A 21,041-nucleotide genomic window follows, 5' to 3' on the forward strand; every position below is an offset into this window, starting at 1 on the left:
GGTGGCGGGGAGGGGTCTTACTGCCACCAAGAAAGAAGAGCTAGGAGTGGAGCATGTCCTTTGGACCCAGGATCCCTGCACTGAGAACCTCCTAGGCCCAGGAGACAGAGAGATGTAACGCTGGAGACAGCGAGAAGCAGCAGTAGCAGAGGCAGCAGAACCAGGAGACCAGCAGGAAACCTGCAGGAGATGGTGTGGTGAGCTTCCTGGCCCACGGAGCTAGAGAGCTGAGTGCCTTTGGGCAGGAGGCTTGTGGGCGGAGTAGGGTGCTTCTGAGCACTTGTCGGTGGAGCTGGACTTGTCGACCCATGAAGCTAGAGAGCTGAGCGCCTTTGGGCAGAGGCTTACTGGTGGATTGGGGTGCCTCTGGACACTTATTGGTAGAGCTAAATAGCTTTATAACACTTGCCTGAGCAGGGCAGAGATGGGCCGGGCCAAGAGGCCCAAGAGGCCGAGGGCCAAGGGCTAAGGAGAGGCTTGCCTGTGGACATGACTGAGATGCTGTCCTGACCAAAGAACTGTATCCTGAGTTGTTCCTGATCCTGAACTGTAACCTGTTAATTCCTTAATAAACTCATAATTGTGAGTATTGTCCATGAGTTCTGTGTGGCCGTTGCAACGAGTTATTGAACCCAGCAGAGGAGTAGAGAGTGCCGTGGAAGGGACTTCCGGTGTCAGAGTTGGTAAAAAAGGTTGGAGGGAGAAGGTATGTCTGACCTCCACCTCATAGGAATCAGCTTTGGGCTGATGCTGATGGTGATTCTCTCTCTCCTTTGTAAAGTTAGACGAGAAGGTCGGATGACACCTCTGCCACACCATTTTTACATTGTCTCATCACTTCTGCTTCCTGGTTGCTTGGAGATCTCCATGTGTCTTGGCATCTCTGTTCCCCCATCTCTGCTAGCTTGTTTGTTTAATCTCTTTTATATCTCAAAAGACATTGACTCAGGATACACCCTATACTAATCTTGCCTCATTAACATAAAGATAACCCATTCTCAAGTGAGATTATAACCACAGGTATAGAGGTTAGGATTTATAACACATACCTTTGGGGACACAGTTCAATCCATAAACAAGCAGATATTCAGGATCTCTCTGTTTGACAATAGCAGTCATTAAATACACTTGTTAGCTATTTGTGTTTATTGAGTGCTAAGTGGCAGGTACTGGGCTGTCATGGATTGAATTGTGTCCACCAAAAATATCTGTCAACTTGGCTGGGTCACGATTCGCAGTATCATATGATTATCTATCATTTTGTCATCTGATGTGATTTCCTTATGTGTTATAAATTCTATCACTATGATGTAATAAGATGGGTTAGTGGCAGTTATATTGATGAAATCTACAAGATCAGATAGTGTCTTAAGCCAGTCTCTTTTGAGATATGCAAGAGAGAAGCGAGCAGAGAGACGGGGGACCTCATACCACCAAGAAAGCAGTTCCGGGAGCAGAGTGCGTCCTTTGGACCTGAGGTTCCTGTGCTGAGATGCTCCCAGACCAAGGGAAGACTAATGCATCACAAGGACCTTCCTCCAGAGCCGACAGAGAGAGAAGGCCTTCCCCTGGAGTCGGCGCCCTGAAGTCAACGCCTGCTGGAGTGAGAGAGAATAAACTTCTTTTTGTTAAAGCCATCCACTTGTGGTATTTTTGTTATAGCAGCACTAGATGACTAAGACACGGGCTAAGCACTTTACATGCATTGACTCATTTAATCCCTTGAGATAAGTACTCCTGTCATCCCCAGAGGAGACGGAGGCTGAGAGGCGTAGTAACTGGCCGGATGTTACACAGCCAGGAGGTGGCGTTCTGGTCAGAGTTGTCCCCTTGACTGAGGTGCTGTAGTGAATGAATGCCTGAGGGGCCACCCCAGTGCCTGCTCTGTCATCCAGAGAGGTCCCTCTGTGTTTTCTTGTGTGGTGTGTGTTGTGGGCTTCAAGGCCATGTGTCAAGCTGTGCAGCCTCTGTCACTGGAAGTCACTGGCCGCCAGGACAACCCACCCGCCCCCACCCAAACCAAGAAAAAAATGGATGGAGTCACATTCTTCCCTTTGCAGGCATTTTACTCCTGTAATATACTGATTCCTTAGGACCGGGCACTGTACCTAGCCCTTCCCTCCATACGTATCCCATTAATCAATACAGTAACCCCGGGGTGGCTACCGTTACCATTTGTATAGGTCCAGGAGAAAAGGGGAGGGGGCCAGAGGCCGGGCCCAACTCCAGTGTACAGGCCAGCTGAGGGACCCTGACGTAGCCTTCCAGCCTCTGGAGACAGAGTCTTGCCTTACACCTGGTTTGTTCTGAGCCCTCAGACCCCATCCTCCTGACCCCTGCTGGCCCCTGGCCTACCTCTCAGAGCCCTTCAGTTCTGTTGCATCTCCCCTGTGCCTCACTCTCTGGAGTGCTTGCCGGGGCCACGGGCAGGCGCTAAAATCCAGTGTGAGAGGCAGTCAGTCCTTCTCCCAAGTCCTCTTCCGCATCTTCTTCCCAAGGCACCAGCCCTTTCCCTTTTCCCATTTCCCAACCTTTCTCGGCTTTGTTTTTCCCTCTCCTACCAATTTCTGACCACGGAACACGTCCCAGCCCTAACTCAGTAACTTTCACAACAGAGGCTGTTGCAACTCTTCTACAGATAAGGAAACTCAGAACTCTGTGGTGTTTTGCACACATTACTTATAAACTGGAAGCCAGGTCTGTCTGACTGCAGCCGGGTGATGGTGAGTGCTCATTCATCTGCTCATTCAGCAATTAACTGCTGGGAGCCTGCTGTGTAAACTGACCTTGACCTGATGCCTGCCTTCTTGGAACTTGTGGTGTAGGTGGGAGACCCGAAAAACCTCTTGCTGTCGAGTGGATTCTGACTCATAGTGACCCTATAGGACAGAGTAGAACTGCCCCATAGGGTTTCCAGGGAACGGCTGGTAGGTGGGAGACAGACTGAGATAAAAGACTCTTCTAGTGGGTGTAAGGAAACCCTGGTGGTGTAGTGGTTAAGAGATTGGCTGCTAACCAAAAGGTCGGCAGTTCAAATCCACCAGCTGCTCCTTGGAAACCCTATGGGGCAGTTCTACTCTGTCCTACAGGGTCGCTGGGAGTCGGAATCCACTTGACGGCATCAGGGTTGGTTTTTTGGTTTAGTAGGTGTGAAAGAACCGCTGTGCTAAGCGCTCAGTAGGGGGGACATGGTACCGTAAGAGTTCTGCTGCTTCCCTGGAAGGGCGGGGAAGTCTAGCGTATCCTGGGATGATGTTGTAAGGCCTGACCCCGCTCCACCGTTGGGAGTGGCATTTCCCTTATTTTCTCACAACCACAGAACGTACCCACGTACACATTACCGCATCGGAATCTTGGACAGCTTGTTCACTGCAATTAAAGGAAGGGGGGAACCAAAGAGGACACCCTTGACCCCACACGTGTGAGTTCCAGCTTGTGGCAAATGTGGTCATTCTTCTTCAGTGTCTCTTGGCAGTGAAGCCACAGTTACTGACCTAGAAGGAATCTAGATCACACAAAGATGGAGACGTGTGAAAACCAGGCCAGCACGGCAGCGGGTCCTGGGGCCTGCGTCTCAGCTCTGCCCAGGTCTGAAGCCTAGTCCTGATGTTGTGTTTTAGCTCTGTGGCCTGAGCAGGGTGTTTACCTCCCTGCACTTCCGTGTCTTCATCTATTCACAGGCACTAGTAAATAATCCCTGTTTCCCAGAGGTGCTGATGAAGGTTCAGTAAGATCCTGCATGTAAAGCTCCACTGACCCACAGGAAGTGCTTGATATAGGGCAACTGTTGCAATACTGAGAGCAGTTCACGCCCTCTAGGCTCGAGGCACTGGGGCTTCTCACAGGCTTTCCCAGCCTTGCCTCACCTGATCTCGTGGTCCCCATGAGGACTATGCCAGCTACTCTGAAGCCCTTGCAGTTTCTACAAGGACATGCTCTTCCTCGCTTCTTGGTTTTGCTTGTGTTCACCCCACCTAGAATGCTCTTTCCCTACCTTCTAGTTGTCCGTCAGGTCTCAGCTTTAGCATCACTTCCTCAGAGAAGCCTTACCCTCTCCATGATGCTGTATCCCCCTGCTTTCTCCTACGGTAATACCAGTCACTTTCATCATTACTGTTTCAGTACCTGTCTTCCCTGCTAGGCAGCAAGGACAGAGGTCCTGCCTGTCTCAGGTCCCCAGAACCCAGCACAGGGCTTGGAACACAGCAGGTGCTCAAATATTTGTTGAGTGAGTCAGCCCGGGCTTGTGGAGGGCGGAAGGACTGGAGTCGAGGGGGCAGTGAAGTGTGTGGAGCGGTTGGCCAGGTGATGGGGAAGGAGATGTCCTAGTTAAGACGTGAGAGCAGAGCTGTAGCGTTAGAAATAATCATAGTTGACAGTGTTTTGGGTGTTTACTCTGTAACTTACAGGTACCGTGCTAAACATTTTACACATGATCTCGTTTAAGCCTTGCTACACTTCTGTGAGGCGTTCTCCATTTAGAGATGAGAAAGGGAAGACTCCAAGAGGGGAAGTCACTTCCCCAAGGTAACCCAGCAAGGGATTTGAACCCAGGCAGTTGTTCAAACAGAACAAGGGATACTGCGTGGTTTAAAGTCAGGAAAGGTGTGCATCAGGGTCTTATCCTTTCACCATACTTATTCAATTTATATGCTGAGCAAATAATTTGAGAAGCTGGACTGTATGAAGAAGAACTTGGCATCAGAATTGGAGGAAGACTCATTAAAACCTGCATTATGCAGATGACACAACCTTGGCTTGCTGAAAGTGAAGAGGACTTGAAGGACTTACTGATGAAGATCAAAGACCATACCCTTCAGTATGGATTATACCTCAACATAAAGAAAACAGAGATCATCACAACTGGACCAGTAAGCAACATCATGATAAACGGAGAAAAGACTGAAGTTGTCAAGGATTTCGTTTCACTTGGATCCACAATCAACGCCCATGGAAACAGCAGTCAAGAAATCAAATGACACATTGCATTGGGCAAATCTGCTGCAAAAGACCTCTTTAAAGTGTTGAAAAGCAAAGATAATCACCTTGAAGACTAAGGTGCACCTGACCCAAGACATTGTGTTTTCAATAGCCTCATATGCATGTGAAAGCTGAACGATGAATAAGGAAGACCGAAGAAGAATTGATGCCTTTGAATTATGGTGTTGGTGAAGAATATTGAATATACCGTGGAATGCCAACAGAACGAACCAGTCTGTTTTGGAAGAAGCACAGCCAGAATCCTCCTTAGAAGCAAAGATGGCAAGACTACATCTTACATACTTTGGACATGTTATCAGGAGGGCTCAGTCCCTAGGGAAGGACCTCATGTTTGGTAAAGTAGAGGGTCAGTGAAGAAGAGGAAGACCCTCAACGAGATGGGTTGACACAGTAGCTGCAACAATGGGCTCAGGCATAACAATGATTATGAGGATGGCACAGGACCGGGCAGTGTTTTGTTCTGTTGTACACAGGGTCACTATGAGTTGGAACCGACTCTGCAGCACCTAACAACAACAACAAGCCTGACTCTTGGAGGCCCATCATCTTAGGCTGTACGCTGGTGGCATCCTTGGTGGACATATGGGTCAGTAAAAGCCCGTCTGGATGGCAGGCAGGAGAACAGCCTGTGGGGTTGCGTGCACCGATGGTAGCCGTGGGAGACTGAGAGGAGGCGGAGTCTGTGGCTGGACTGGGGAGGCCTTGAATGCCAGTGTGAAGAATTTGGGGCCATGATAATAATAATGATAGCTACCAGTTTTTGAGCGCCTACTCCCTGCCACTGTATGGAGTCCGTTAATCTTTACATTAATCTGTACTTTGGACAGATAAATTGTTTTTGTTCCAATTTTATAGAGGAGAAAACTGAGCACAAAGGAATTATAGTAACTTGCCTAAGGTCACACAACAAGAAAGTGGCAGAGCTGGATCTCAGGCCTTGCTGTTCTGTCCTGAGAGTCCCCTCAGGCCGTAGTGACTTAACCACTATACCATACTGCCTGCCGCCATGGTATTGAGCCCGGTGGAACCTCATTGCTGCTCCTGATGTGGCATCTCCTCTACCTCTCTCTCCCTAGCATCCCAGGAGGCAACAGCAGCAGCAGTTCTCATCCCTGGATGAGAAGCCCCAGTTCCCAGGGGCCTCGGCAGAGTTTATAGACAAGCTGGAATTCATCCAGCCCAATGTCATCTCTGGGATCCCCGTCTACCGTGTGATGGACCGGCAGGGCCAGATCATCAACCCCAGTGAGGACCCTGAGGTGAGTGGCTGCCTCCCCCGACTGCTCCATCCCTAGTTCCTTGCCCATCTCCCCTCTGGTCCCAGCTGCCCCCGTCTGTCTGTGTCTCCATCTGCAGCTGCCCCAGAAGGAGGTGCTGAAGTTGTACAAGAGCATGACGCTGCTCAACACCATGGACCGCATCCTCTACGAGTCCCAGCGGCAGGTGCGTGGGGATGGGGCCTCAGACTTACCTGGGGTCCCTCTTCCTGTGTTTGGGCCAACGGACAGCTCCCAAGAAGGTGAGGGTAGAATGGAGGTCTTTTTTCTTGGAGTTCTGTTGGAGATTTGGAGGAAGAGTGTGGGACGGGTCCTGCCCCAGGGCAGAGGAGGAACCAGATCACTGAATACACTGACAGTGTGTCTGGCTGGAGGCTTAGCTGTGCTGGTAGAGGGTGGGCGGGCAGGAGAAGACATGGTGACCCTTCCTCTCGGAAGGTCGAGTCTGGTGGAGAAACAAGGTGGACCTGGAGTGCCTCAGGGAACACCGCAGGCTCGTACCAGATGTACTGTGATCTGTCACTGTCTTAGTATCTGAGGACAAAGATCCAGTCAGACCGGTGTCAACAAAGAGGGAATTTATTGACTCAACTCACTGAAAGCCCAGGGGCCCTGTTTTCAGGCACAGCTATGTCCAGGGGCTCAAAAGATCTTATCAGATTTGACTTCTGTCTCACGTCTCTTCTCTGCTGTCCTTTGCCTTAAGTTTGTTGTCCAGCGGGTACTTTCCATGGGCAGCTGCTTAGAAGCTCCAGGCTCATGGAGAGGAGCAGAGAGAAAGGGCTCAGAATATGGGCTCTGGAGCAATACTGTAAGATGTAAGCCCCAGCTCTGCCTCTTCTAGCTGGTGGGAAAGTTGCTTAACCTCTTAATGCTTCCGTTTTCTCATCTGGAAAGTAAGAATCATAACTACATAGTACCTACGTCAGGGGTCGCCATGATTAATGACAGCATATGTAATGGCCTTTGGAATAGTGAGACTGGCAGTTAGCAGGCATTCCAGCTGCCAACCAAAAGGTCAGCAGTTTGACTCTCCTAGCTGCTCCTTGGAAACCCTGCGGGGTAGTTCTGCTCTGCTCTGTAGGGTCGCTATGAGTTGGAATCGACTCAAAGGAACACAACAGCAACAACCCTAGCTGGGCCCTGGTGGCACAGTGGTTAAGAGCTACGGTGTGCTATGGCTGTTAACCAAAAAAGGTCAGCAGTTCGAATCCACCAGCCACTGTCCTACTCTATCTTATAGGGCCCTGTAGGGTCCAACTATGAGTTAGAATCGGCTCAGTGGCAACAGTTTTGTTCTACCGCCCTAGCGATCATTATCCTTTCTACTCAGCAATAGAAAAATGTCTGGCCCCTAATGTTCCTGCAGAAGGCCTAGGGCTGATGCTCATTGGCCAGTCTTTGGTCCCAGACCCCTCCCTGAACCAATCACTGTAACTGATTGGCTAGGCCCAGATCATGTGCCCACCCCAGGAACCAAGGGAGTAGAGTAGAGCCTAGTCTTTCCAGGCCGTGTAGACCAGTGGTAGCGGCAGGCAGTACCACAGATGTCCACCATACCTGCTAGATCAGAATTGGGGGTGGGGATTGGGAATCTGTGGGTTTATTAGGAATCTGTGTGTTTATTAAACCCCCAGGTGAACCCACTGTGACTAAAACATGAGGCCCACTGGGCTAGGGGACAGTACTGAGCAAATTCAGGTGGGCAGCCCGCCTGCTGGTTTTCCCCTCCTGCTCTGACTCTCCTGCTCACAGAAACACTACATATGGGCTCCTGAAGCTAGGGCAGTGTCTCCACCAGCCCGGAAATTTCCCTCGTCCCCACTGATCACAGGATGAAGTCTGGCATCACGGCTTGGCGCACTAGGCCCTGCCTGTTCACGCCGTCACCACCCAGTGTGGCTCAGCTCTCTGCTCCTCCACCCAGCCTCAGTGCCATGCCAGGCCATGCTGCTCTTCTCTCCCTCTCTCACACTTGCTGCAGGCTCCTTCCTGCCTCATGTCTTGGCTGCACAGACAGGGGCTTTGGAATTCAGTGGACTTGGGTTCCAGTCGGGGCCCTGGTGGCGCAGTGGTTAAGAGCTCGGCTGCTAACCAAAAGGTCAGCAGTTCAAATCCACCAGCTGCTCCTTGGAGACCCTCTGGGGCAGTTCTGCTGTGTCCTATAGGGTCGCTATGAGCCAGAATTGACTCGACAGCTATGGGTTTGGTTTGGTTTCAAGTTGCAGTCACAGCTTTGACTTTGGGCAAGAAATTCTACCTGTTGTTATCTCAGGTTCCTTGTGTATAAAATGGAGATAATGATAGAGCCCACCCTCTAGGGCTGGCGCGGGGATTCTGTGAGGTCCAGCCCCTAACGTCCCTAGCCCACTGGCTGACTCAGGAAGCATCAGTAAGGTCAACTCATCCTTCAAAGCCCGGCCTGTATTAGTTGGGAATTGTTTAGCTGCAAGTAACAGACTTGCCCCCTCCCACAAAAAAACACAAAAGCAGTGGCTTGAACAGATTAACAGTTTTTTTTCCCCCTTTCACATGAGAGAAATTTGGAAATGTGGAGACAGGTGGTTCAGGGTTGGCACATTGCCCCACAGTGTCGTAGGGTATCCAGTCTGCTATCTTCTTTCTGATCTGCCATCCATTGCTCTGGCTTCTATCTTAAGTTCCCTTCATTGTCCAAAATGGCTGCTGGAGCTTCTTCCATCACCACGTTTCATTCCAGGCAGGAAGTAGAAGGGAGGGGGCGGGTCAGCCATGGCACATCCCAGCTCTCTTTACCCTCATCTCCCACTAATGGACTTTCCAGGTGGTCCCACCCAATAACATCTGCTTATATCAGTCCTTCCTAGCTACAAGGGAGACTGGGAAATGTAGTCTTTGTCTGGGCAGTTGGTGCCTGCAGTGGAATGAGATCTCTATTAACAGTGAGGAGGGGGGTAGGATACTGGATAGGCAACGGTAGTCTCTGCCACTGGCGCAAGACTTGATTCCTCAGGGGGCCCCTCTCAGGCTCCTCCCACTGCTAACTCAACAGCCCTGCCAGCCGTCAGCACCCAGCATCTGCCCACCCGCTAGGCACTGTAAGGTCAATTAGTGTTTTAATTGGCTCCCACTTGGAAGAAAGCACTCATTCATCTCTCCCCCACAGCAACTGGAAAGCCTGGCCTGTAGAAGACATTGAGGAGAACTGAAGGAGGCCTAGACGTGGGTGTCCCTCGGAGGGTGCTGTGCTCGCCTCTCTTTGTTTCATTTCACACAGATCCCTGGGTGATCTCATTTCCATCTGTGTGTCAGGGGTTCCCCAATTTCCCCACCCAGGCTTCTTCCCTGAGCCCCAGATTTACTTGGCTTTTCACCCTGGAGTCCTGCAATAAACCCAACCTGTCCAAACCTGACCTCCGCATTTTCCCCAGACCTGCTCTTCTTCCTCTTGTGTTCCGTTTCTCAGTGAAGGCACACCATCCACCCATCTGCCTGAGCTGGAGACCTGCATCTCATCCCTATCTCCCCTTCCCACTCACTGTCCCTTTCTTTCTTCTCAGTCACTAGGTGTTTGGTTAGAAATCCATTCAGCTGCTCAGCAGTGCCATAAGGGACCCAGACTTCTGTCTTTCTGCTTCACGCTTGTTGGCAAGTTGGCTTTTGTCCTGTGCCTGTGCCTCATGTTCGCAAGATGGCTGCCACAGTTCCAGGCTTCGTGGCCATGTGCACGGCAGGAAGAAGGGGGGACAAGGGAATGGTCCCTTTTAATAAGAAAGCGAAAGCTTTCTCAGATGTCCTTAGCAGACTTTCACTTAAGTTCCTGTCTGTAAAAATGTTGTGGTGGGGCAACTGACCTCTAAGTTTATGAGGGGGAGAGAGAATCATTATCAGCATCAACAGCCCAAGGCTGATTCCTGAGGCGGAGATCAACATGCCTCCCCTCTCCAATCTTTTTACCAATTCTGACACCAGCCGTCCCTCCCATAGAACTTTCTACTCCTCTGCTGGGTTCAGTAATTTATTGCAGTGGCTACACAGAGCTCACAGACAATACTCATGACTGTGGGTTTATTAAGGAAGTAACAGGCTACAGTTCAGGATCAGGGGATACAGTTCTTTAGTCAGGACAGCCTCTTCTCAGCTGTGCCCACAGGCAGGTGTCTCTCTGGCCCTTGGCCCCTTGGCCTGGCCTCTGCCCTGCTCTTTAGCTCCACTGATAAGCACCCAGAGGCACCGCACTCTGCCAGCAAGCCTCCATCTCTCACTGTCTCCAGTGTTACAGCTCTCTTTGTCTGTCTCCTAAGTCTCAGAGGTTCTTGACGATACAGGGATCCCAAGTCCAAAGGACATGCCCCACTCCTAGCTCTTCTTGGTGGTAGTGTGGTCCCCTCTTCCTTCCTCTGGGATGGCTCATTTTAAGCCTAGTGGGATGACAAAACTCACTAAGCTACTCGTTAGGATTCCATACACCTTATTTGCATGATCCTACCCCCACAAGGGTGCTGTGCACCTTATTTGCATCATTAGCAAGCTGTCCAGTCCCCTTGGGCCACAAGCACCTTATTTGCATAGTCCCACCCAATCTTTTGGTGAGAGTTACAAGACCATGGCTAGAAAGGCCATATAAAAGCGATCCATTGCACCATAGTGCCCTGTGGCCACCTCTGGCTGCAAGGGAGGCTGGGAAGCTGAGCGTTTAGCTTTTCCAGGCTCTGGGGCAAAGGGGCTTGGGAGAAGGGAGTTGGCCTGGGCACTGGGGCAGCTAGCCAGCAGGGTCTGCTGCCCTTGTCCCCACCGTCTACAGGATCAAGTCTGGCATCATGGCTTGTGCACTAGGCCCTTCTTGGCCACCCTGTTCCCATCCACTGTGGCCTCAGCTGTGTGACCACCAAGGCATGCCGCCAGGGCCTCTCGCCTGAAGCTCTGCAGGCAGTCCTGTCTCCTCCATCCACTCCTCACCCACCCGGGAGCCTGAGAGAGATTTCTAAAATGCAAGTCTGACCCTGGGGCTCCCCTGAGCAGAACTGTCCATGGGTCCCCATTGTTCTCAGGATAAAGTCCAGATAAAGCCCCCTCCCTCTCATGCCTCGTCTTTTCCCGGTCCTGCCCCTTTACATCCCAGCCCTCTGGCCTTTGTTTTTCCCTCTGCCGAGAAACCTCCCCACCCCCATCTTTGCTCAGCTCTGCACCTTCTTCCTGATGCCCCTCCCTGGCGGGCCTGGCACCTTGGAGCTCCCGTCATGCGTCGCACAGTCCCGACTGCTGTGACCCCTGCGTTATGGCACTAATCAGTATGGCAGCTCCTCCGTGAAGGGAGGAACCCCAGTGTGGCCTGGCCCACAGCCACCCTTCAGGAAGTATTTCTTGGTTAATGGCGTCGTCAGAGTTTGGAAGGATTTCCATGGTTTTCTATCATTGCTCACCATAACCGAGCTCGGGCCTCTGGGCCCTCTCCCCACCAGGGCCGGATCTCCTTCTACATGACCAACTATGGCGAGGAGGGGACGCACGTGGGCAGTGCAGCCGCCCTGGACAGCGCGGACCTGGTGTTTGGCCAGTACCGGGAGGCAGGTATGTCACCCCTGCCCCGGCCATGGAGCAGGGGCCACGGAGGCCCGGGTCTGTGGTCTCCATTGGGGTGGGCTAGGCCCTGTCCCTCCTGTGGTGTGGAAGGGGAGGCCACATTAGCTACCCCAGGGTCTCTTCCAGGTGCGGCCTAGTCGGGGGCCTGAGAGGCTGGAGGGAGAACTTCCCTAGCAAGAAAGAGACAAGCCAGCAGGGATGTCTCTCTGAAGACTGGAAAGTACAGTGGCTAAGAGCACAGGAGTCTGACCAGACAGCAGTTTAGCTTAGCTAGTGAAAGGTGTCTGCCTCGAGCGTTGTGGTCTTTTAAGATCTATCTGAATAGGATCAAATTGACAACAGGAACTTGGAAGATTAGACAGGAACCTTAGGGGGCAGTGGGCTTCTGGTGATTGGGGGAGGAACAACTCAGAAAAGGAGGGTGAGAATGGTTGCACAACTAGAATATCGTAATCAGTTGTCACTGAATTGTACCTGTAAAAACTTGATTTGGTGTATGTTCTGCTGCGTATATTCTCAACAGCAATGACGGCAAATCATAAGCGAACGAACAAACGGAACAGGAGTCTGGCTGCCTGTGTTCCATCCCATACTCTGCCAGTTACACTTGTCAGGTTTGGGCAAGTCACTCCCCTTCTCCGAGCTTCGGTGTTCACATCTCCCCGGTGGGCGGATGGTGGTTTTTGCACTGTGGGCATGCTGGGAGGACTCAGCGAGGTCAGTCTGCAGTGTGGCGTGGGCTCTCCTGGCCTCCTCTCCAGCACTGTGTCCTTCAGGGAGCAGAAACAGATGGGAGGGCCTCAACACATCTCGTGTGGGAAGATCAGGGGCCTGTAGGTCCCAGGCAGGGAGTTGACGAAATGAAATAAAATGAAGGGTTAGAGAATAGGAGTGAAGAAGATAGATGAGCACTGGGGTGACCAGGAGTGACGGAGTTGGCCGGGGAGCTGTGAGTGGGGCTTTCAGAGCGGCTGTAGGCAGGGAGGGCCTGCAAGGGGCGGCCTGTGGGTGTCAGGGGGCACTGACTGTGCCAAGGAGGCCTGTCTCGGACCGGCCCCTCCCCTCCGGCGCTACATGGCCTTGGACAGGTTGCCTAACTGCCCCATGACTCAGCTTCCTCATCAGTGATGGGGGATAGTAACCCTTCCCAAGACGGCTGTTGAGGGAATTCGTGGGACAGCTACAGCCCTCACGTGGTGCGGGGCAAGCCCCAGAGTGGAGGCTGATGCTGTGATGGGGGCCTCCCACCTTGGGACAGCCCTTCAGCAGGGGAGCACCTGCTGAGAGGCGGGGGCTGGCCAGAGCCCTCTCTGGGCAAGCACGAAGTTCCAGTCCCCTCAGCCAGACCAGGCCACCCCTTCCCACATTCTCTAGGAGGGCCAGTGCCCAGTGATATTTACCTGAGGTTTAGCATCTAGGCAGCAACTAGGCAGCAAGCCCAGTCCCCCTGTTTTTGCTGAAGGGGTCTCTCTGGTGAGGGCTCTGAGTGAGGCTAGAGGGGATCCCAGGAGACAGCTGGGCTCTGCACACGAGGGGCTGTCTGGGCCCTGGCGGGAGTGAGCCCTCCAACTCCAGGGGGTGTGCAGAAGGCCCTGTGCTGGGAAGCTGACAGGGCTCAGAAGGGGGCGGTGCGCTGCAGGGTATGGGGTGAGCCAGCCGCCCGCACCCCAGCCCTTGGGGAGGTCACTCGCCTCTCTGGATCTCAGTTTCTGCATTTGTGAGGTTGGGGAGAGTAATGACACACGTCACAATAGCATTTATGGACCTCTTCCTGAAGGCCAAGGTGCTGTCCCAGTACTTCATGAGGTTGGAGGCTTCTGTTTCCCTGCAGCCTCACAGCAGAGCAGAGGTCACTGCCTGAGGTCCCACGTGCAGTCAGGGCAGCCGCGTTTGCACTGCCTCATTTACCCTTCACCAGCCAGGTGAGGCAGGCGTCGCTGTTGCCCCTCTCACCGTAAGAAGCCCGAGGTCAGAGGTGAGGCCACGTGCCCCCTGGCAGGTGAAGCAGGAGTCCTCCTCAGGGCAGTCTGACCCAGGGACAGCCTCGCGCTTCACCCACTGGGCCGCCTCCAGGGTGCTGCTCCAAAGGGCTGTTTGGAGATACACCCAGGGATGTGTGTGGAGCGCCGACTGTGGCTCCCGGCAGGTAGTGACGTCCAGTGAAAGGTTTCCTGTGCGGCAGGTGTCCGACCAGAGCAGTAGTTACAGTGGACCTGCGGCTTCCTAGCCTGCGTTGGGCCTGGGAATCTGCTTTTACCCCTGCCCGTCCTGCTCCTCCCTGTGGGTCCCTTGTAGGTGGACCTGGGCCACACTGTGTGGAGCCTGACCCCATGGTTGTGTGGCAGTGCCTGGGACTGCGTCACCTGCCTCCACAGGGCCCCTTTTTCCTGCTTCAACCAGAACACCCCCCTTTTATCTGTTTTACATAGAGTGCAGCCACGTTTTGTGTGATTTATATTATATCCGTTGAAAAGTGTGTGATAAAAAATACAAACAAAATTAAAAGTGACTGTTGAAGTCATGCTAAACATCCCACAGCCCTAACTAGTATTTTAAGAGATCCATTATGTCAAAGCCGATTGTCTAAGCAATACTAAGTATTTCTGTTGATGTCTCATGGTGGCGCCCCTTTAACTGATAAACAGAAATTCTCCCCACTTCCTTTTCTCAGGATCAGCCTTGAGTTTGTGAGTTTTGCATTCTGCCAGCTCCCAACCCCACTGCTCAGTCGTTTATGATCTGGGGCAAATTACGGAGGCACTCCCCACCTCCGTTTCCTCCTTTGTAAACGGAGAGAGTAATACCAGCTGCCTCATGGGGGAAATGTAAGGATTAACTGCATTAATGTATGAAGAATGTCCAGAACAGCGCTTGGCAGATAGGAAGTATTATGTTCATTTTTGCTGTTCTTCTTCAGGGAAGGTGTGACTCCCCTGTGAAAAACGTGACCGCCTTGTAACATGCTCCTCATTAAATTTGTATTTGAAGAAGGGGTTCTGCAGTAAGAAAACAGTTTGTAAACCTCTGTGCCAGACAGCGTCTTCTGTATATGCTTCAAGTTCCCAGAGGGCTTCCCAGTTGGGAAACAGACGCCCCGGGCGGGAAGGGGCTTGCCCTGGGTCACTTGCAGGCTTGGTGTGACATCGCCCTACCCAGGCTAACCCTGCCCCCTCTACCACCAGGTGTGCTGATGTACCGAGACTACCCGCTGGAACTGTTCATGGCCCAGTGCTATGGCAACGTGAGTGACCCGGGCAAGGGGCGCCAGATGCCCGTGCACTATGGCTGCAAGGAGCGCCACTTCGTCACCATCTCCTCTCCACTGGCCACGCAGATCCCTCAGGGTGAGGACTCACGCCTCATCCAACGTAGACACGCAGACCAACTTCATACCCCTGTCCAGGTCCTAGCCCTTCTCCGTCTCTCCTGGCTGGGTTTCCAGGTCACTATCGTATTTAGACGCTCCACGCTCCTCTTGTCTGGGACCCTTCAGAGGAGGACTCTGGTGGCATCCCCCCCAGGTCCAGTAGCTTGAGCCTGTATATCCACATTCTTGATTTCCCAGAATTGTGCCCATCCCGTCTGTCTGCTTACACATGTAGCCAATGCTGAGTCACTGAGTGTGTGCCAGGTCCCAGGTTCCAGGCTGATGCTCCTCTGCTTTCCTTGTCTAATAGGGCACTCACAGTGGCCATAGGAGGTGAATGCTGTTTTTCACTATTATTCCATTTTAAAGAGCAGGAAACTGAGGTCAAGACTACCCAGCGGTCACGTGGCAGGTAGTGAGAAGAGTGGGGACTCAAATCACGGACTGTGTGACTCCAAAGCCCAGGTTCTCAACCCTGGCCCTTGGCTGCCTCAGTCCTCAGGGTAAAATGGACGACCCCAAGGCTTACTTGAGGGCCCTTGAAGCCACAGTGCTTAGAGCAGTTGGTGTGGCTGGCTACATTACAGGTGACATGCGTGGGAAGTATGCCCGCCCGTGCCAGGCCTGCACCCTCACAGCAAGAAGCCAGGGAGTCAGACGTCCCTGCTCTCGGGAGCCCGCAGTCTGGTTGAGGGGTCAGTCTGACTCTGCTGCAGGGCAGCTGAGGCACCTGAGTGTATATTTCCACGGGGCTTGGCAGAATGCCTGGCACCTCGGGAGCACCCTGTACATGTTTGCGCATCTCGTTCTGTGTGCAGGCAAGGAGCAGTTCGTGCCTCTCAGGTGGGAGGTGGGCCGAGAAGTTTTCTTGGGGGAGGTTGCATTTGAGCTGAGGTAGATAGGATGTCCATAAAGCCAGGCCCTTTTTAGCTCCTGCTCACCTCCCTCTCATTAAGTCACTCCTCCAGCAGATGTGTGGAGCCCCTGCTCTGTGCTGGGTGCCCTTCTCAGTGCAGTGAACAAAACAGACGAAAACCTCAGCCCTTGGGGTGCTGACACGGTGGCGGGGAGATAGAAGGTAAACAAGTAAAACAGAGTGTGTCAGGGACGACAGAGTCCTCTAGAGGACGGCAGAGCCACGGAGTGGGTGGGGCACGGAGGGGCCAGTTGTGGTTTTGGAGGGGAGGGGAGGAAGGCATCCCTGAGGAGGTGACAGTTAAGTAGAGACCAGAGGAGGTGAGGAGGGAGCCACGTGGGTGTCTCAGGCAGGAGCACGCCTGGTGGGGGGGGGAGCAGGGGGAGGGGAGTGGTAGGGAGATAAAGCTGTGGGGGGTGCAAATGGTGCAGATCTGGGGTCTCTCAACCTTTCAGTTCTGGAGGGACTTGGACTCCGAGTGGATTGGGTGCCGTGGAGTGACCTCGCTCCCATTTTAAGAGTGCTACCCCGGGCTGCCGGCGGGGAGAGACTGGGGGAAGGGGCCGGAGCCAGGGATGGCGAGGAGGCTGCTCAGTGACTCAGGCAAGAGGTGATGGTGGTTTGATCAGGGTGGCCTGGAGGAGGTGAGGAGAAGGGCTCAGATTCTGGCTTTATTTTGAAGGTGGAGCCTACAGAATTGGCCAAGTAGATGTTGGGAATGAAAGAAAGTCAGAAGTCTACAAGGACACAGCTTTTCACCCGAACTGTTGGGCCCGAACTGTTGGAAGGATGGCGTTGCCATCAGCTGACAGTGAAGGGGGGGCTGGGCAGGTTCTGGGCGGGAGACCAGGAGCCCAGCTTTTATTGTCCCCTCAGGGCCTGGCCACAACCCGCCTGGGTCCTAGAGCCCAGGGTCAGAGTGTGTGTGTGTGTGTGAGTGAGTGTGTGTGAGAGTGTGTGTGTGTGAGAGTGTGTGTGTGTGAGAGTATGTGAGAATGTCTTGAGTGTGTGTGCTGTGTATGTGAAAGTGTATGCGAGTGTGTGTATGCACGAGTGTATATATGTAAAGTGTGTATATGTAAAGTGCGTGTATGCAGGTGTGTATGTGGGTGCTGAGTGTGTATGTGAGTGAGTGTATGAATGTGTGTACAAGTGTGTGTATGAGTATGTGTATATGTGAGAGTGTATGCGAGTGTGTGTATATGTCCGTGTATGTGTGAATGTGAGTATGTGTATGAATGTGTATGCAAGTGTGTATGTGTAAGATTGCGGGTGTGTGTATGTGTGAGAGTATGGATGTGAGTGTATGTGTGAAACACGGATGTGTATGTGTGTGTGAGAGCATGGATGTGTGTATATGTACATGTGTGTATGTGAGTGTGTGTGTATGTGTGACTGTATATGTGGATGTGTTTGAGAGCATGGTTGTGTGTATGTGGGTGTGTCTGAGGGCATGGATGTGAGTTTATGTACATGTGTGTATGCAGGTGTGTGTGTGAGAGCACAGATGTGTTTGTGTGAGACTAGATGTGTGTGTATGTACGTGTGTGTGAGAGCATGGATGTGTGTATATGTACGTGTGTGTGTGAGAGCATGGATATGTGTGTGTATGTACGTGTGTGAGAGCATGGATGTGTGTGTATGTACGTATGTGAGAGCATGAATGTGTGTGTACGTGTGTGTGTGAGCATGGATGTGTGTGTGTACGTGTGAGAGCATGGATGTGTGTATGTACGTGTGTGTGTGAGAGCATGGATGTGTGTATGTACGTGTGTGTGAGAGCATGGATGTGTGTGTATGTACATGTGTGTGTGAGAGCATGGATGTGTGTGTATGTATGTGTGTGGACGTGTGAGAGCATGGATGTGTGTGTTCGTGTGAGAGCGTGGATGCGTGGATGTACATGTGGAGAGCATGGATGTGTGTGTATGTACGTGTGTGTGTGAGAGCATGGATGTGTGTGTACGTGTGTGTACATGTGAGAGCATGGATGTGTGTGTGTACGTGTGAGAGCATGGATGTGTGTATGTATGTGTGAGAGCGTGGATGTGTGCGTATGTATGAGTGAGTGTGTGTGAGAGCACGGATGTGTATGTACACGCCTGTATGCGAGTGTGTATATTGTGTGAGAGGATGATGTGAGTGTGTGCTGTTCCGTTCACCTCCCTTTCATTTCTCTGCAGCTGTGGGGGCGGCCTATGCAGCCAAGCGGGCCAATGACAACAGGGTCGTCATCTGTTACTTTGGCGAGGGAGCAGCCAGCGAGGGGGATGCACACGCTGGCTTCAACTTTGCCGCCACGCTCGAGTGCCCTATCATCTTCTTCTGCCGGAACAATGGCTATGCCATTTCCACGCCTACCTCTGAGCAGTACCGCGGGGATGGCATTGGTATGGGCCCTGCTGGCTGCTCCGCACCCCTCCCCCTCCTTCTCCCTCCAACTGCCACCCCACCTTTCTCTCCCCACTCCTCCTTCCCTTTCTCGGCCCTCTCCCTGTGGTGTCTGTCCATAGTCTTCCCCTCCTCTCCTCAGTCTGCCTCCTTTCCTTCCTTCTCCCCTGCACCTGCCCCCCGGCCTGGCCCTGCTCATCTCCCCGTCAGAGCCCTGGGGCCTGACCTGCCTTCTCTGTCCCCACAGCGGCTCGAGGCCCTGGGTATGGCATCATGTCGATCCGCGTGGATGGCAATGATGTGTTCGCTGTGTACAATGCCACAAAGGAGGCCCGGCGGCGGGCGGCGGCCGAGAACCAGCCCTTCCTCATTGAGGCCATGACCTACAGGTGCCTGCCTCTCCCCATCCCTGCCCTCAGCCTTGACAGCCACTGCATTCCTCTCCCCCATACTGGTCACCATCCCCAAAGCAGGACCCCATTGCCCCACGTTACATCCTCTTCCCTGCCTTTCTTCGTTCCTCTTCCCCTCCTTCTCCCCCAGTGCGGTCCTCTCCTCGCTGACCCTGGGCCCCTTCCCCTGCGCAGGATCGGGCACCACAGCACCAGTGACGACAGCTCAGCCTACCGCTCGGTGGATGAGGTCAGCTACTGGGACAAGCAGGACCACCCCATCTCGCGGCTGCGGCACTACTTGCTGAACCGCGGCTGGTGGGACGAAGAGCAGGAGAAGGCCTGGAGGAGGCAGTCCCGCAAGAAGGTGAGGGGCTGAGGGCCTCCGGGGTGTGTTCTGGGCAGGGTGCGGGCGTGTCGTGGGGACCTGGGAAGGATGGAGATGCTGGCGCTGGGGGACATCGAACTGGGAGACTCGGGGGCAGCCCGAGCCAGGCTGCCTGGGCCACATGCACCTCTGCCGCGTCTGAGCCGTCTGCACCACTCTGCCGTCCGCACCACTCTGCCGTCCGTCTGCCTCCTCATCTCGGAGAGGGAGACCCGTGGTGCCTGCTTCAGGCTGTTTGAGGGTCAGGTGACTTGATCCATACGCAGTTGAGTGTGTCCGGCCCAGAGTCGGCACTCTGCCCCACCTCAGCTCTGGCCATGATGGAGCCAGAGGGGCGGTGCCTTCCGGGGGTAAGAGCACCCCTGGAGGCAGGTGGCTCAGGCGTGTCCTGGCTCTGCCACAGCTACATTGCCACGGACAAGTCCCTCCTCTCCTCTGTGCCTCGGTGTCCTCATCTCCAAGCTGTCTGCCGCTTAGGGCTGCAGAGAGGCCTGAGTGAGTCCGTGCTCGGTCAGTGCCTGGTAGGTGGTGGTTCTTACCACATTGTCATGACCGTCTCCATTGTCTGGATGGGGACACAGAAACTCAGGTAGGAGGCAGGGCCCCTCCTTCAGGCCCTGGGTGGGAGGCCAGGTGCCCGCCCACTGTCTGGTGTCCCTCCAGGTGATGGAGGCCTTTGAACAGGCTGAGCGGAAGCTGAAGCCCAACCCCAGCCTGCTTTTCTCAGACGTGTATCAGGAGATGCCCGCCCAGCTCCGCAAACAGCAGGAGTCCCTGGCCCGCCACCTCCAGACCTATGGGGAGCACTACCCCCTGGACCACTTTGAGAAGTGAGGCTGGCCTTCCCCACAGCCGCCCCCACCCCCCAGCCACCCTGAGAGGTAACCCCACTCTGCAGAGGAAGAAGAGCTGGCGGGACACCGCCACCCCTTCCCCCAGCCAGCTCCCTCCAGAATACTTTCGGGGCCAGGGTGGCACCTGACATGTCTGTCTGGGGGCGGTTCCCACTCACCCTCTGGGAGCCCCCTCCCTGCTCCTTCAGGATGTTCCATTTAGGGGGCAGTGTTTGCAGCAGTTGCTGAGCCCCCTTCAGCTCCCCCTCCCTGGTGGTTACAGTGCCTTCTCCTGGGCCAGGGGAGGACACCTGCCGGTCTCGGGCACCTCTGGCCGGGGTGGCCTGGCCAGGCGGGTTGACCTGTGGAACTTACTCAGAGAGAAGTGGTCAGCAGAGATCATGAATAAACGGTTTCTGAGTTCGGCTCTGTGCCATCTCTGGCCTCTGTTGCCTGGCATTTTGCGGGTGGTGGGAAGAGCCTAGGATGGCTGCTTTGGGACCACCCCTAGCCTCTCCACTTTAGATAAATAAGGCCAGGGCTGTTGGCGTATCTACTTCCCACAGAAACTTTCAGAAGCTGGCGGGGCAGCCCTGGCAGGCAGGAAGGGAGTGGGGGTCTTCCAGTGTTGGCCTCCTGCTCTCTCACACTGCGGGAAGGAGCAGGCCTGGTGTCCAGCAAGGCGGCCAGGGGTCCGTTGGAGCTAGCCCTGCCCAGTCAGGCAGGATCGGTGTGGGGTCAGGGCACAGCTGAGCTCTGCTCTTCTGTCCACCGCTCCAGGGCCCCACAGATGTACAAACCACTCCAGGCCTCAGAGTGGGGAGTGCATGTTTTTAAAAAACAAAAAAGTAGCGGAACAGTCCCCCTGTCTTATCCCTAGCCTGGGAAAGCCAGGAGTGGCTCAAGTAGCCTGG

The 21,041-nt window shown here is 53.7% G+C and overlaps 1 protein-coding gene across 1 annotated transcript in view; it reads left to right on the plus strand.

Moving 5' to 3' along the window:
- The window catches only part of BCKDHA (branched chain keto acid dehydrogenase E1 subunit alpha), a 26,506-nt gene extending 5,783 nt beyond the window's left edge, over window positions 1–20,723 (plus strand). Inside the window, exons 2-9 of the mRNA XM_004388742.2 lie at window positions 6,078–6,260; window positions 6,358–6,444; window positions 11,720–11,828; window positions 15,023–15,184; window positions 18,307–18,513; window positions 18,762–18,903; window positions 19,102–19,273; window positions 19,958–20,723. Coding sequence (XP_004388799.1) covers window positions 6,078–6,260; window positions 6,358–6,444; window positions 11,720–11,828; window positions 15,023–15,184; window positions 18,307–18,513; window positions 18,762–18,903; window positions 19,102–19,273; window positions 19,958–20,128 — 1,233 coding nt within the window. The 3' untranslated portion in view covers window positions 20,129–20,723. The remainder of the gene's footprint in view (window positions 1–6,077; window positions 6,261–6,357; window positions 6,445–11,719; window positions 11,829–15,022; window positions 15,185–18,306; window positions 18,514–18,761; window positions 18,904–19,101; window positions 19,274–19,957) is intronic.
- The last annotated feature ends 318 nt before the right edge of the window (window positions 20,724–21,041 follow it).

This window comes from Trichechus manatus, unplaced genomic scaffold (assembly GCF_000243295.1).
Source record: "Trichechus manatus latirostris isolate Lorelei unplaced genomic scaffold, TriManLat1.0 scaffold00216, whole genome shotgun sequence".
NCBI lineage: Eukaryota > Metazoa > Chordata > Mammalia > Sirenia > Trichechidae > Trichechus > Trichechus manatus.